At 40.2% G+C, this 11,672-nt stretch overlaps 2 protein-coding genes across 5 annotated transcripts; both read right to left on the bottom strand.

Annotated features, from left to right (window-relative positions):
* Positions 1–49: 49 nt before the first annotated feature.
* inpp5ka (inositol polyphosphate-5-phosphatase Ka) lies at positions 50–6,827 on the bottom strand. 4 transcript variants are annotated; one of them, XM_081700094.1, is made up of 14 exons: positions 6,755–6,827; positions 6,127–6,215; positions 4,596–4,700; positions 4,269–4,377; positions 3,792–3,908; positions 3,433–3,608; positions 3,203–3,314; positions 3,009–3,118; positions 2,803–2,829; positions 1,626–1,869; positions 1,381–1,518; positions 1,197–1,280; positions 1,009–1,113; positions 50–876 (listed from the first exon to the last, which is right to left on the bottom strand). In XM_081700094.1, exons 2-14 carry the CDS (start codon positions 6,204–6,206, stop codon positions 820–822), a joined length of 1,464 nt encoding a protein of 487 aa, XP_081556220.1. In that variant the 5' UTR covers positions 6,207–6,215; positions 6,755–6,827; the 3' UTR covers positions 50–819. The 4 variants fall into 4 exon arrangements, with proteins under 4 accessions (XP_081556220.1, XP_026880296.2, XP_026880297.2 ...); XM_027024495.3 differs by having other exon boundaries at positions 6,717–6,825; XM_027024496.3 differs by having other exon boundaries at positions 6,699–6,785.
* Positions 6,828–7,153: 326 nt separating this feature from the next.
* tektl1 (tektin like 1) lies at positions 7,154–11,632 on the bottom strand. The gene is made up of 8 exons (XM_027024486.3): positions 11,184–11,632; positions 10,828–11,103; positions 10,549–10,653; positions 10,187–10,343; positions 9,682–9,848; positions 9,398–9,493; positions 8,872–8,985; positions 7,154–8,537 (listed from the first exon to the last, which is right to left on the bottom strand). Exons 1-8 carry the CDS (start codon positions 11,451–11,453, stop codon positions 8,352–8,354), a joined length of 1,371 nt encoding a protein of 456 aa, XP_026880287.2. The 5' UTR covers positions 11,454–11,632; the 3' UTR covers positions 7,154–8,351.
* Positions 11,633–11,672: the final 40 nt, after the last annotated feature.

Genomic DNA, 11,672 nt, shown 5'->3' with positions numbered 1-11,672 from the left:
AATAGACAATATAGTGTAATATCGGAAAGTAGGCTTTACCAAAGACAGCTTTAGTCGAATTAAATTTATTTCAATATTTCGCTTATTTATAAAATATATATTGATGTATTCATGGGAATGTGACAATTTACATCATTTATATACCACAAATCATAAATACAGTGAACTATCAATAAATCTGTGTGCCATATATTAAGAAATAAGTATACATACACAACATTAAATTCATAACTCATAACGTACAAATTTGGCGTGACAATACTCTAACAGATGAATGCAGCATCGCTGCTGGTTAACATACTTGTAAAATCATACAAACTACACGTCAAAGAATCAGTGCAAAGTGACCCTACAGCACGTTCCACAAAGTTCTGATTTACATAAAACTGAGTGGCAACATAACAGTAACACTGATGGCACAGAGAGGAGAATATGAATACATATTAACGGATCTGAGGAGAAGAAAACATGAAATCTGTAAAAGTAAAATAAAATGCACATTTAGAAGGCCCTCATATTACAGTGACAGGAAGGCTCCAACACAGCAATGCAATACACATTCAGTCAAGAAAAGCTTCATTTTTTAAAACAACTCTTCTTACAGGCCTTTGAAAACTGGAATTTTAAAGTTTAAAATGATAAGATCTGTAATGGAATAATAAGAAAATAAAGAGAAACACTACACAGTATTCTGATGAAATTGCACTTGCTTGAATTTTCATACATTTTAAGTAAGAGTATAAAAAAGACTGTTTAACACATAGCAGTCTCAAAGTGCACTGTTGGCAAAATGAAGGCAGCATGGTCCTACTGTCGACTTCAGTCTGTATTCTCTGACAATAAGCTGCCTTCAGCCACTGCTCTGGACTCATGTACCTGCAACAAACATGGCAGATACCCATATGAAATGGAGTTTGAGAACAAAAGGTATGTGCTCCAAATTGTATGCACAGAAAATGCATTCTTGATATAGGAGGTGAGGGCTGAGTGTGGTGCATGCCTACTTACTTTAAAAGGTTCACTAATGCCCAAAATACATTGCAGGTTACTGCAGTAGTAACAGAGAACACATTCTCCTCCTCCAACTGGGATTTCCTCCTTGCTCACATAAACCTGTGAGCAAAGAAGAGAAAAGGCTACGACCTAAAGTTCTCCACATAACCCCAACAGAAGACTGGCAGCAGGTGCCCTGTTACCTTTATGAGTTCATCATTGAAAGCCAGTAGGTTATCCTTCACCCAGGTGTAGGTGATGTAGTCAGAAATGCTTTTGAACCCCACCTGTGCAAGAGATCTTCGATCACTTCTCAATACAAGAAGGAACAAGTATTGACTCCCTCTATTGTACTGTGGCCAGAGAGTGCCAGCATTAGAGCCCGACCTTATAGAGGCCAACCCAGTCCCAGGTGCTGGACGGAAACGGCTGCAGCAAGCTGTACGTCACCACGGCATCTTGGTCTGCACTCCAGTCACCCTCAGCAGACACACACACCAGTGGGGAGTTGTACAGCTTCCTCAGCTAAAGACAGGATCATAGAAGTAGCATCATGCACATTACCACACATAAAGCTGGATGTGAGAAGACTACTGAGACCTATGTGGACTGCGGCTCCATTTCAGGATCACCTCCAGGGAGAAGACACCAATGACAGGTTTGTGGTCGCTGACGCCATACTCCATGTTACTGGTGTAGACGTCCAGAGCCACCGTCATAGGATACTCCTCTGTGATGTCTTCTGACGTCTTCTGTTTGCCTACATCATCATCATCATCATCACCACCAACCTCATCCTCTTCCTCCGGCGCAGGTGGCTTGGCCTTTACTCGCCATAGAATCCGATCGCACCACGCAGGCTTCCGTTTTTTGCCGCTGACCAATCACAAGCAAGAGTTTGAGAGGAGAGCGTGAACGATTCTGCACAGCAGGTTAAATGCCTGTTGATCTTCCTGAATGTATAATTGTAATCTGGCAATCACAGTATAAATATAAACTATTAAAGAGATTTAGTCATTATAGTTGACCTATTGTTAGATTAAATATTGCGCTACAACGCTTTGGAGAAACTGACCCCTAATCTCTACCTTATTGTTCATCCTTTGGATTCTCAGCCTTCAAGCAATATGAGTCATCTCATTTTTAGCTTCATGATAGCACAGGCAGTTGGCCAATCATGCAGCGGAGTGTATCATTATTGTTGCAACTATAAAGAAATGAGCTGTGTGGATTGAAGTCTTTCCATTTCAAATGCACACACAGAGATGACTAAACAGGAGATGACACCACTGCCACGTGTAGTGTCTGGAGGGTTAATTATGTACAAACCAAAATAAGTAACAGATGGGCAGCAGGGCAGCCATGCCTTTGTGTGCTAGAAGTTCAACAGTAGCCATTTCAAACTCAGCCTCTAACCCACCTATACTTCCTGACTAGGTGGGCCTAAAGCATGTCCTTAAAAAATACATGTGCTATTTAACCACATAGAAGGCAGGCATTATTTCCGAAAAGCATTCACATGGAAAAAAGGAGTTAACACTACCTACAATTGGATGGGAAACAGATTAAGCACTTCACATACAATGGGACTGCTAGTGTGGCAGTGTTACGGGAGAAGAGTGCTAAATGTGAGATGGCGTTGGCCTGTGTTACGAGAATAGTGCTAGTGGTGAGAGAAGAGCTTAAGCTATAGCCAGAAAGCATAGTGTATGATTTCTATCAGAGAGAGGGAATGGAAACGGTAGAAAAGAGCACCAGGGAAGCATACAGGAGAATGTGGATGGGAATATGGGGGAGTTTAATCCTTACTTAAGCTCAAACCAAGCCTTCTGAACCCTGGAAGGGTGAGAGAGAACAAAGTAGATGAGTAAATGAAAGGTGATATAGCTATGGCAGATAACAAGAGATGCCAACTTTGACTGAAGGAACAATCTTAAAAGCAGCTCTAGGAAATATTATGAATACTGCATGTGTGTGTTTTACTTGTTGGGGATCAAACATGTAAAGCTACCCACCTTGAGTCATAGTTATCAGAGTTCAAGTCAAACTTATAAGTAGGTGGAAAATTGAGTGGCCCTTCGTCAAACTGCTGCAGTACACATGCCTTCTTCTTCATCATAGTCAACTGAAGAAACAACGGTCAGAATAAAAACACCAAACAATCCCCACAGAACTCCATATTAATGTAGGCTCTTCTTAGTATATATACCTGGTCCTTGGACCAAAGTAAATGGAAGTTTTGGCTGGTAATACAGTTGCGAACAAAGTGTATTCCATGGTCCTCAATGCGAAAATTCAAATCTCCAAAGCAAAAGACCACCCTTAAATTATTACAGAGAAAGGGAGAGACAGTAAGACACAGAGCAGGAGCAAGTGACAGAAACAGCAAGCATTATTTTTAACAACTGAACTCAGTACTACGCATTACTGCATACTGACTTATGGTCTAGAACAGATGAGGCATTTTTGCCATCGAAGGACTGTGAGTCCAGGATGTACTCAAACTCGTCCACTCTTTCAGTGGCATACTTCATGTGGGCAGCCAGATGACAGTTGAGAAAACAGATCATATAGCCATAGAAGGACAGACTGATGGTCACACCTCCTTTATTACCCTGTGGGGAAGAGAGTAACAGATGGATATGGATTGACCCAAGCCGTAGTGACCAGAACAAGAGAAGGCATGTAGTTTTGATTTGTTTTTGTTTTTTTTAACTAAAATTGGGGCCCAGAGTACACCCACACCCACACGCCTGCTAACATCACACAGGCAGTCAGACACATTTACCCAGGCTTACCCAGTAGCCACAGATCCCGGTGCGAGTGTACGTGACCCGAATGTCTCTGATGAAGGGGACGTGCTCTAACTTCGAAAAGAGTAGAAGCAGTAGGCCCTGCATTCGTATGGAAGCCACCTAAGCAAGGAAGCCAGAAAGCGAGAACATGGACATATTACTTAAGTTTCTTTTCAATTTAGTTTTGAAATGTTGCCATTCAAACCACAATGTCCCCAGTATATGTCACAAAATATTCAGAACACAAATACAACATGTATACAAGACAAAATATTCAGAGCACAAAATCCCTGCTAAAGACAAAATAACTGCTAGACGCAATTAAACCAATCCACAAGTAGTGCCCAGTACAGCAGCGTTTAACAAGCATCTAATTCCACCAATCACTTTTCCAAGAAGCAAATCAAATCGCTACCAAGGCAACCAAGACAGATTATCTAGCAGCACATTAGCCAGAGAGAGGCCCAGAATAAGCAGTACTTTAATGTAGCCCAGTGGAGCCAGCGTGTTCATGAACAGGCGAGTCCAAGAGTCCTCAAAGGCCAGGTCTGCTAAAAACTTCAGAGGCGCTGCCCTCACCTCTTGTAGACTGGTAGGAACCAGATAAACAGGTAAGTCAAGAATATTTATACAACGTCAGACACAATAAACATAGCTGACAAACTGATTGGGCAAAAATTAATTCATAGCACTTATATAACGCAGACGCACAGTTGTTCTGTTAATCAAATGTTATGTGGTAAAGTCACTAAATTTCAACGAGCACAGATGGTTTCGTCTCACACTGAATATGGCAGATTCACCCACCCAATGACGTAGAGATCCATCTTCTGGGTAGAGTTTAGCTGTAGCAGTGAGCTGACATCATCAGGAGGCTCAGCTGTAGCGACATTCCATGTGACCATGTAAAGCCTGAAGGGAAACCAATGATATAAAGAAATCTGGACTGAATGGAAAGAATTCAGGAAACATGATTAATCCAAGGGCAGTCTTAAGACTTAAAACTGGCAATCCTGTAAGAGCACATTCACATCCTTGTACTAAAATGCATTGCTAAGTTTCCTCTTTGCACAGTCACATTAAATGCAACAAGCAGCTGAGCTCTGAATACACCTGCTGAACTTGAAGGCAGCAATGCCGTTCTTTCTGCATCCACATGACAATTGAACCAGACTGCGGTCCTAGAGAAAGCTAGAATATACACTCCTGGGCAAGAAAATGCACCACACCCAAAATTGAACACAACTGCCTTAAAAACAAATCACTGGTCAGAAAATTAACAAAAAAAAGGAACTTATGAAATTTGTGCCACCACTAGCTAATCACTGCTCATTTCTGCAGTGAACTGCTTGGGAGAAGAGCTGGAAACTTAGAATTTCAGGTATACCAAGAGCAGATCATAAAATTCAGTATAACATCAGGGGGTTAAAAATGTTTCAGTTATTTGCTGTGGAGGCCATAAAAGGCTTAATTCTATGCAATTTTGGCCCATTTCTTCTTGCCCAGGAGTGCATGTAGGATGATGTTGGGGGGGGGGGGGGAAAGTTGCATGTTCAAGTGTATCTGACTCAAGGAATTTGTCCTCGAGTTCCAGTGTCTCAGGAGCTAACAACAGCATCCCACTCACTGAGAAATACTAAGGAAAATGCATGGATGGGGTATTGTGGGCTGGAATTTGCATTGGGAACTTAGAAAAGTAATTAGGGTCAAAGGCGAACCAGATTTGAAAAACAAAACAATAACAACCTATGCTTTATATCACAGTCACATCTTGGTGCATTAACTTGATGCAGCGGACGAAACACTGGGCGACAAGGCAGCATGTACCCCTTGCGGAAGGTTTGTATTAAGATGCAGCAGGGTTTCACTGTCCCATTACAGACAGTTCATCAAACAAATCCCACCTTCCAATCCCTACTACTGTACAGGAGTACAGTAGGTTCTCAATGTCCAGAAATCTTAGGTTAACCACATAAGGTCAAGAGGTGAAATTTTGGATGAGGAATTGCATCAAATGTGTTATGCAATCTATAGCCTCCCACCGTTTTAGGTTTTTTCCAGTGAACAGAAACCATTCATTCTGTCTGGTCTGCAATGAGAAACCTAATCGCCGGAGTCTAATCCTCTACTGTTTTATTACACCACCACTTCAGCAACAAGGTGTACTGTGTTTTAAGGAAGAAGAAGAAAAAAAAAAAAAACACCATTCAAACAGGAAAGCGCTTGTGCTCTTAAGACGGAACAGCACCCAGACACACAACCAAGGCGCAGTTAGCTACAACACCGGAGCATATTATTCAAATTGAAAGAGGGGATAACAAAAAACTGATAACTGAACCTGAAAGTGTCCATATTATTGCTCTTCGGGTCCAGACTAACAGAACTCATTGCATTCGACACGGCCTCCGTCTCCTCCATTCCGCTTGTCTGCCAAACATACAAAACGTCAACTAGCTACCTACTAGCATTACAATGCTACGCGTATTTGGCTGTTACAAAATAGCACATTTTGCACGGTTTAGCGGAATTATTTCCATTTTACTATCTTTCAAAAATACAAGCAAAAGAAGAAGCAACAAGCATCCTAGCTATCATGATCCTATCATGACCCTACCAAGCATCCTATAAACTCCCAGGACATTTACTAGCTGAATAAACTTCAGCCCAAATATCATTATCGGTAGCTATATTTTGCACGTCTTTACACCCAACTAACTTAGCTAAGCCAGCTGTGTAACTAAACTAGCAGTGGCGCTTGCTAGAAATGGCTAAGATAGCCTAGCCAGGGTTTACTAGATTATTTTAGGTTAACTGACCGACCATCGACCAGAAAAGTCCAACTCCTAGCAAGGCATTTAGTTAGCTATCAAGCTGATTATCAAAGAAAGAAAGACAATAAATTAAACCAACATGTAGCTAACAAACTACCTGACACTTCGATTTTGCTTTGCTCTCCAGAAAAATACCTCTTAACACATTCAGCAAGTAGGAGCAACTGAAATATCTTAGCCCACTTCACCTCTGTTTATAACAGTGACGCGCGAGCGACTGAACTTTTGAACGTACTTAGCGAATTTCAAAATAAGAGCCTCAAGCCATGGCTCCCCTAATGTTCAAATATGTCATCCTGCATAAAGCTTGTGGTATAATTTTACAAAGCCTATGTCTGAAGAAATTTCCAAATTCTCAGCCAAAGTATTTTATCAAAATATGTATCATTCCCGATTCTCTCACGAGAATTTTGATTTATTTTTAATCCTCTCAACCACAGTTGCATTACTCTTAGAAATGAAGGTCAAAATTATTTTAAAAAAATTATATATATATATATATATATATATAGATATATATAAAAAAATAGTTGTGTGAGACTTCTATCCATCTTAAAGAAATAACAGATGCAATTGATAAACTAAGCTGGACAAATGTCAGTTGAATTATGAATTTTATTTTAAAAGATTAAAAGAGCTTGCTCCTTATCTATTTAAAATTTGCACAGAATCCTTAACTCTTCTTTTCCATGCTACAAGGAAAATATACATTTAACATAAGCTCCATGAGGACACCAAAAGTATTCCTTTGCAGTTACCACAAAAGAATACCCTGTAGTCCTTAGTGCAATTCCTTATGTTGTCCTAATATTAGGAAGGCTTAGCTTACTTCAGTCAGTCTTAGAGGGCACCTGCTGCTCTCTGCCCTGTTTAGATACTTCTAATATTCACTTTCCTTTTTGTAACCAGTGAACACTGGTCTGACAACTCATTTGGGTGATGCCCTCTATGCCATCACTTCTAAACACCAATTACCCAATTGATTTTAGAAAGCTTTCCGTCATGTTTTTTTTTTTTTTTTAGAGATTATTAGTGATTATTGTATCAGTTAAGATACTTTTGTTGTACACAACCTATATAAAATGCTTTCCATTTTTAAAAACCTTAAAATGTACTGATTCACTCAGAAACATTCTACAACCCCTCAACCAATAATACTACTGTGCTACTTATACCTTCAATATTAGCTTTCATTAATTTTATTTATGTTCCTTTACCTTGACCCAGACATCCATGTGAAGGTTACAACAGTAAACCAGTAATAAAGAACTGAAGCTATTTGGGTATGGTATAGGTATTTTATGGGAGTTATTAAGAAGTTCTTATTGGGGTTTTTTGTTTGTTTTTTTACTAATAATTACTAATACTAATTACTAATATTTTTTACTAATAATTACTAATACTAATTACTACTAATAAAAGAATAATTGTAGATGTGTAACATTGGTTTTATACTGAATGGTATGTAAATATATTAAATAATTGAGGTAATTGACAAAGTAAATATTTGTAAACATGGAATGATTATTTATAGAACCAATTTCAGATGTTTGAAACTTAAAATCGCACATAGTAGTTTATAGTAGTCTATTTCTGCCCATTAGAAAAAGCTTCTGAACCACACTCACGCACATTACAAATTATTCAGTGCTTCATATGATTGCAGGTAAAAATAAGGAGCATGAAAATGACTGTGCTGACACATGCATGGCCTTCTACTCTTGGGATCCGTTTAAGGGTTTGCCACTTGGTCCAACACTGGGAGCACATGTCTCCTGCGAAGCCGGACCACGGCAGAGTCTACTGCCACCGCAGTCCTTTTCACACATGTGTCGTCCACTAAACGCTTGCATGAAGCCTGCAGCACATTCATTTCCCTCTCTGCAGACTCCAGGCGCTGTTTCAGCATAGCACTGCCCTGAAAGGCAAACATAATGTGCAAACACTACCACTGCACAGTCTCAGAAACATAAACGTTTCTATTTTAAAGCTTATGTTGGAGAATATGAATGTTTATGCGTACCTAAACTAAATAGCACATATTTACACATTTTACACTATGCAAAGCCACCCAAGAATTTCAAATTTATGTGAAAATTTAGATCCTGAGCAAAACGACTTTAAAACAAATCATCTGCTACAGCATTTAACTGATGATAATAGCTAACCATCATAATTACATTCATAACTGATATATTTGCCTATGATGTAGATATTATAATAGTGAGCATTTTAATGGCAAATTCCACTACCTGTGTTAAGAGTCTGCACTCTGCCAGCTGGGAACTTTGGTGTCTCCCATATACCTGTGCAACAGGCCTGTCTAGCCTCTCTCTGCAGAACAAGTCAACCTTGGAAACTGGACCCTACAGCAGAAAAGGACAGTACACAAGTTAATGCCGTTTCTCCTTGTTGGAACACTTCATTAATATTACAGCATGGATTACATATGGGATTGTGAAAGTAGTTTTAGATTGCTTGGTAAAAATCATCCCAGATATGAGAAATTAAAATGTTTAAAGACATCTGATAATTTTACACTGCTTTTATCCTATACCTTTTCATGAATATTCATTCACCCCTTTCTCATGTTGGAAACTATTTTCAGATGCCACACTTAAATTTATTGTGTAGAAATGAGCAAGATATTGTACCTCACATCTACCCCAATTACTAATTCTGATTACTAATTCTAATTAATAATTCTGTACAATTTTGTTTGTGAAGTTTTACTAAGTTCAAAGACAGCAGACATTGGTTAAGGATACCAATGCATACCAAAACTCTGCCCTGGCTGTAGCTGGCACACTTCAGCTGCCTCTGCTTATGGTAGATGGCCTGCTTAGTAGCTGCAGAGCTCAGAGCTAGCTGATTCTGACAAAACAGAAAAGCATGACATATTACGCATATGAAATTACAAGTGTAGGTGACACTTATTTTCTTTAAAATAAAGACGTACTGTAAAGATGATTCCACCGATGTCTACTATGTACTTGGTAATTTTCTTAGGAAAATGTTCTAAATCTAAAATATTGTTTACTAAAACCTGATTCTCATCTTACCTGCAAACTGACTGATTCAGAAATTTTCTTCAATAATCCCTCATTGACTGAGTGATGTAGGGTTGTCTGTTTAATGATGGCATCACTCATGAGCTGTTTCACACTCTCTCGAAGTTGCTGTGATTTATGCACCACAGCTGATGATGACTCCAGTGCCTCTTTACACTCTGCGTGTGTGTGTGTGTGTTGGGGAAGGGGGGAACAAACATGAGAAAAAGTTGTTTACCAACAGGACATTAAAGCTGCTCTAAGCATTTTTAAACAAGTAAGATAAACATCCTAAATTTGCACTCTGACTGCAATCACAAAAATGTATGGGCAGAAAAAATATGTTGGTGCGCCGTTATCAGCAATTGAACATTTCCACACAGTATAGCAGCTTTTAGTACAAGTGTGTTAGTAATCCCCAATTTACTGGAGATTATTTTCACACCTTCCCATTTGTGAAAGACAGAAACACCAAAATGAGGCCGAGATTGTCACATGAGAACGGCAGTGTAAGTACCTGCAGTAAATGGACCAGAAGGGTCAGGTTGCACAGATAAGGGAGAGGGGGAGAGATGCACAGCTGCTGAGGGTGATCCGTGATGGGGTAGCAGCTCTATTACCCTGGCCCTTTCAAAGGCACATCTGGAGAGCTGCCTGCTGCTCACAGCTAGGGCCTTTAACAAAACACAGACAAATGCCAGCTTGCGTCTACTTGTCTTAACTGACAAACCTTGACATATGCATAGTGTCATATAAATATAACCGAGTCAGTGTGATGGTTTGCTTGTCAATCCTGGTACTTCAATCCATAATATAAAAAAAGTTCCAAACCACTTTAAGTACTCTTTTTGCATATAATGATGTACTTTGGATTATTACCTGCTGCTGAGTTAAAGTATTTCTCAACATGGCTTCCAGGGTCCGTTTTAGCTCGTTTAAGCATTTTCTCTCGTGGCTGAGCAGAACATCTGCTCCATCTTTCCTCTTTAACAAAAATATGCATTTTTGTGTGTGTAGGGGGGAATATGCATTTGTCATATGACAAAGCCCTTCATTTGCACCAATTTGAGCAATTTGACCTTCTTGAAAAGAAGGTAAGGACACTAAAAATGATAAATAATGAATATAAATTATGGAAGAGCATTCCACTTCACTCACTGCCTCGTTGGCGGTGGGTCTTAAAGTCCTCCCATCTGTGCTCTGCTGATTAACACGTACAGCCCTTCTGAAGCTCCGAAGCAGTTTCTCCAGCTGCTCTCTCTGATGTTCTATCTTAGTAGCCTCCTGGGTGACCCTGCCCGCTTGCCTTCGCAAATGCCCCTCCACTTCCCGAACGCCGCGCATGTATTCCCAGGCCAAGCCAACGCAGGCCTGCGCGCTTTGGTCGCGCAGGGCTGGCGGTGGAAACGGTACGTTCACGCCCAGAGAATTCAACTTGGATGAAAAAATAACAACACTGATTAAAACGCACTGGATTGGCTACGGAATTGATATGATAACATTAGATACTTTACCAAAATCCCCGTGGATTTAGGTCGAACTTTAATTTCCTCGCTGTCATCACGACACTCCTTTTGCACATTGTCATTAACGCCATGCAACAGTAAATCAGGGAGCCTGGAGGAAAAAGGTATTCGATATCGAACAGCGGAATGAAGCGTTCCCATAGAGGACTGGCGCACCAAACGCTCAGCGCGCTGAATCAAGAGCAGCGTCTCATCTCGCCGCTTTTGAGGCCCGACGGTCACTGAAGCACATGGAGTCGATGGAACAAGGCTGCTCATGAGCGCAGAGATATTCAAAACACGGTTTACATCAAGATCGCTAGATTCTACACAATTGCGTTCAACAGGACAGTCGGTTGGTTGTCAGTAAGCGACACCACTCTGCGAAGTTAAAAGGGCTGAGCAGTTTCCAACGCGACAGTAACTAGAAATGCGCACCAGGCTGTGATTGTATGGAATACGAGACCGTGCGACCCAGAACTGAACAGAGTTAGCTGT

Source organism: Electrophorus electricus, chromosome 17, assembly GCF_041902795.1.
Source record: "Electrophorus electricus isolate QZ-2024a chromosome 17, ASM4190279v1, whole genome shotgun sequence".
In the NCBI taxonomy this organism is placed as follows: domain Eukaryota; kingdom Metazoa; phylum Chordata; class Actinopteri; order Gymnotiformes; family Gymnotidae; genus Electrophorus; species Electrophorus electricus.
This window is presented reverse-complemented; position numbering and strand designations above follow the sequence as displayed.

What these genes read in the sequence shown, in the direction of transcription:
- tektl1 (XM_027024486.3), bottom strand. Translation starts at nt 11,453, where the DNA reads ATGAGCAGCCTTGTTCCATCGACTCCATGTGCTTCAGTGACCGTCGGG. An exon ending in CTGAATCAGTCAGTTTGCAG is followed by an intron (nt 9,494 to 9,681) that starts GTAAGATGAGAA and finishes CTGTTTTGTCAG; the next exon opens with AATCAGCTAGCTCTGAGCTC. An exon ending in AGTGCAGACTCTTAACACAG is followed by an intron (nt 8,538 to 8,871) that starts GTAGTGGAATTT and finishes TTTGCCTTTCAG; the next exon opens with GGCAGTGCTATGCTGAAACA.
- inpp5ka (XM_081700094.1), bottom strand. Translation starts at nt 6,206, where the DNA reads ATGGAGGAGACGGAGGCCGTGTCGAATGCAATGAGTTCTGTTAGTCTG. An exon ending in AATAATATGGACACTTTCAG is followed by an intron (nt 4,701 to 6,126) that starts GTTCAGTTATCA and finishes GTTTCCCTTCAG; the next exon opens with GCTTTACATGGTCACATGGA. An exon ending in AAGGCTTGGTTTGAGCTTAA is followed by an intron (nt 1,870 to 2,802) that starts GTAAGGATTAAA and finishes GTGATTGGTCAG; the next exon opens with CGGCAAAAAACGGAAGCCTG.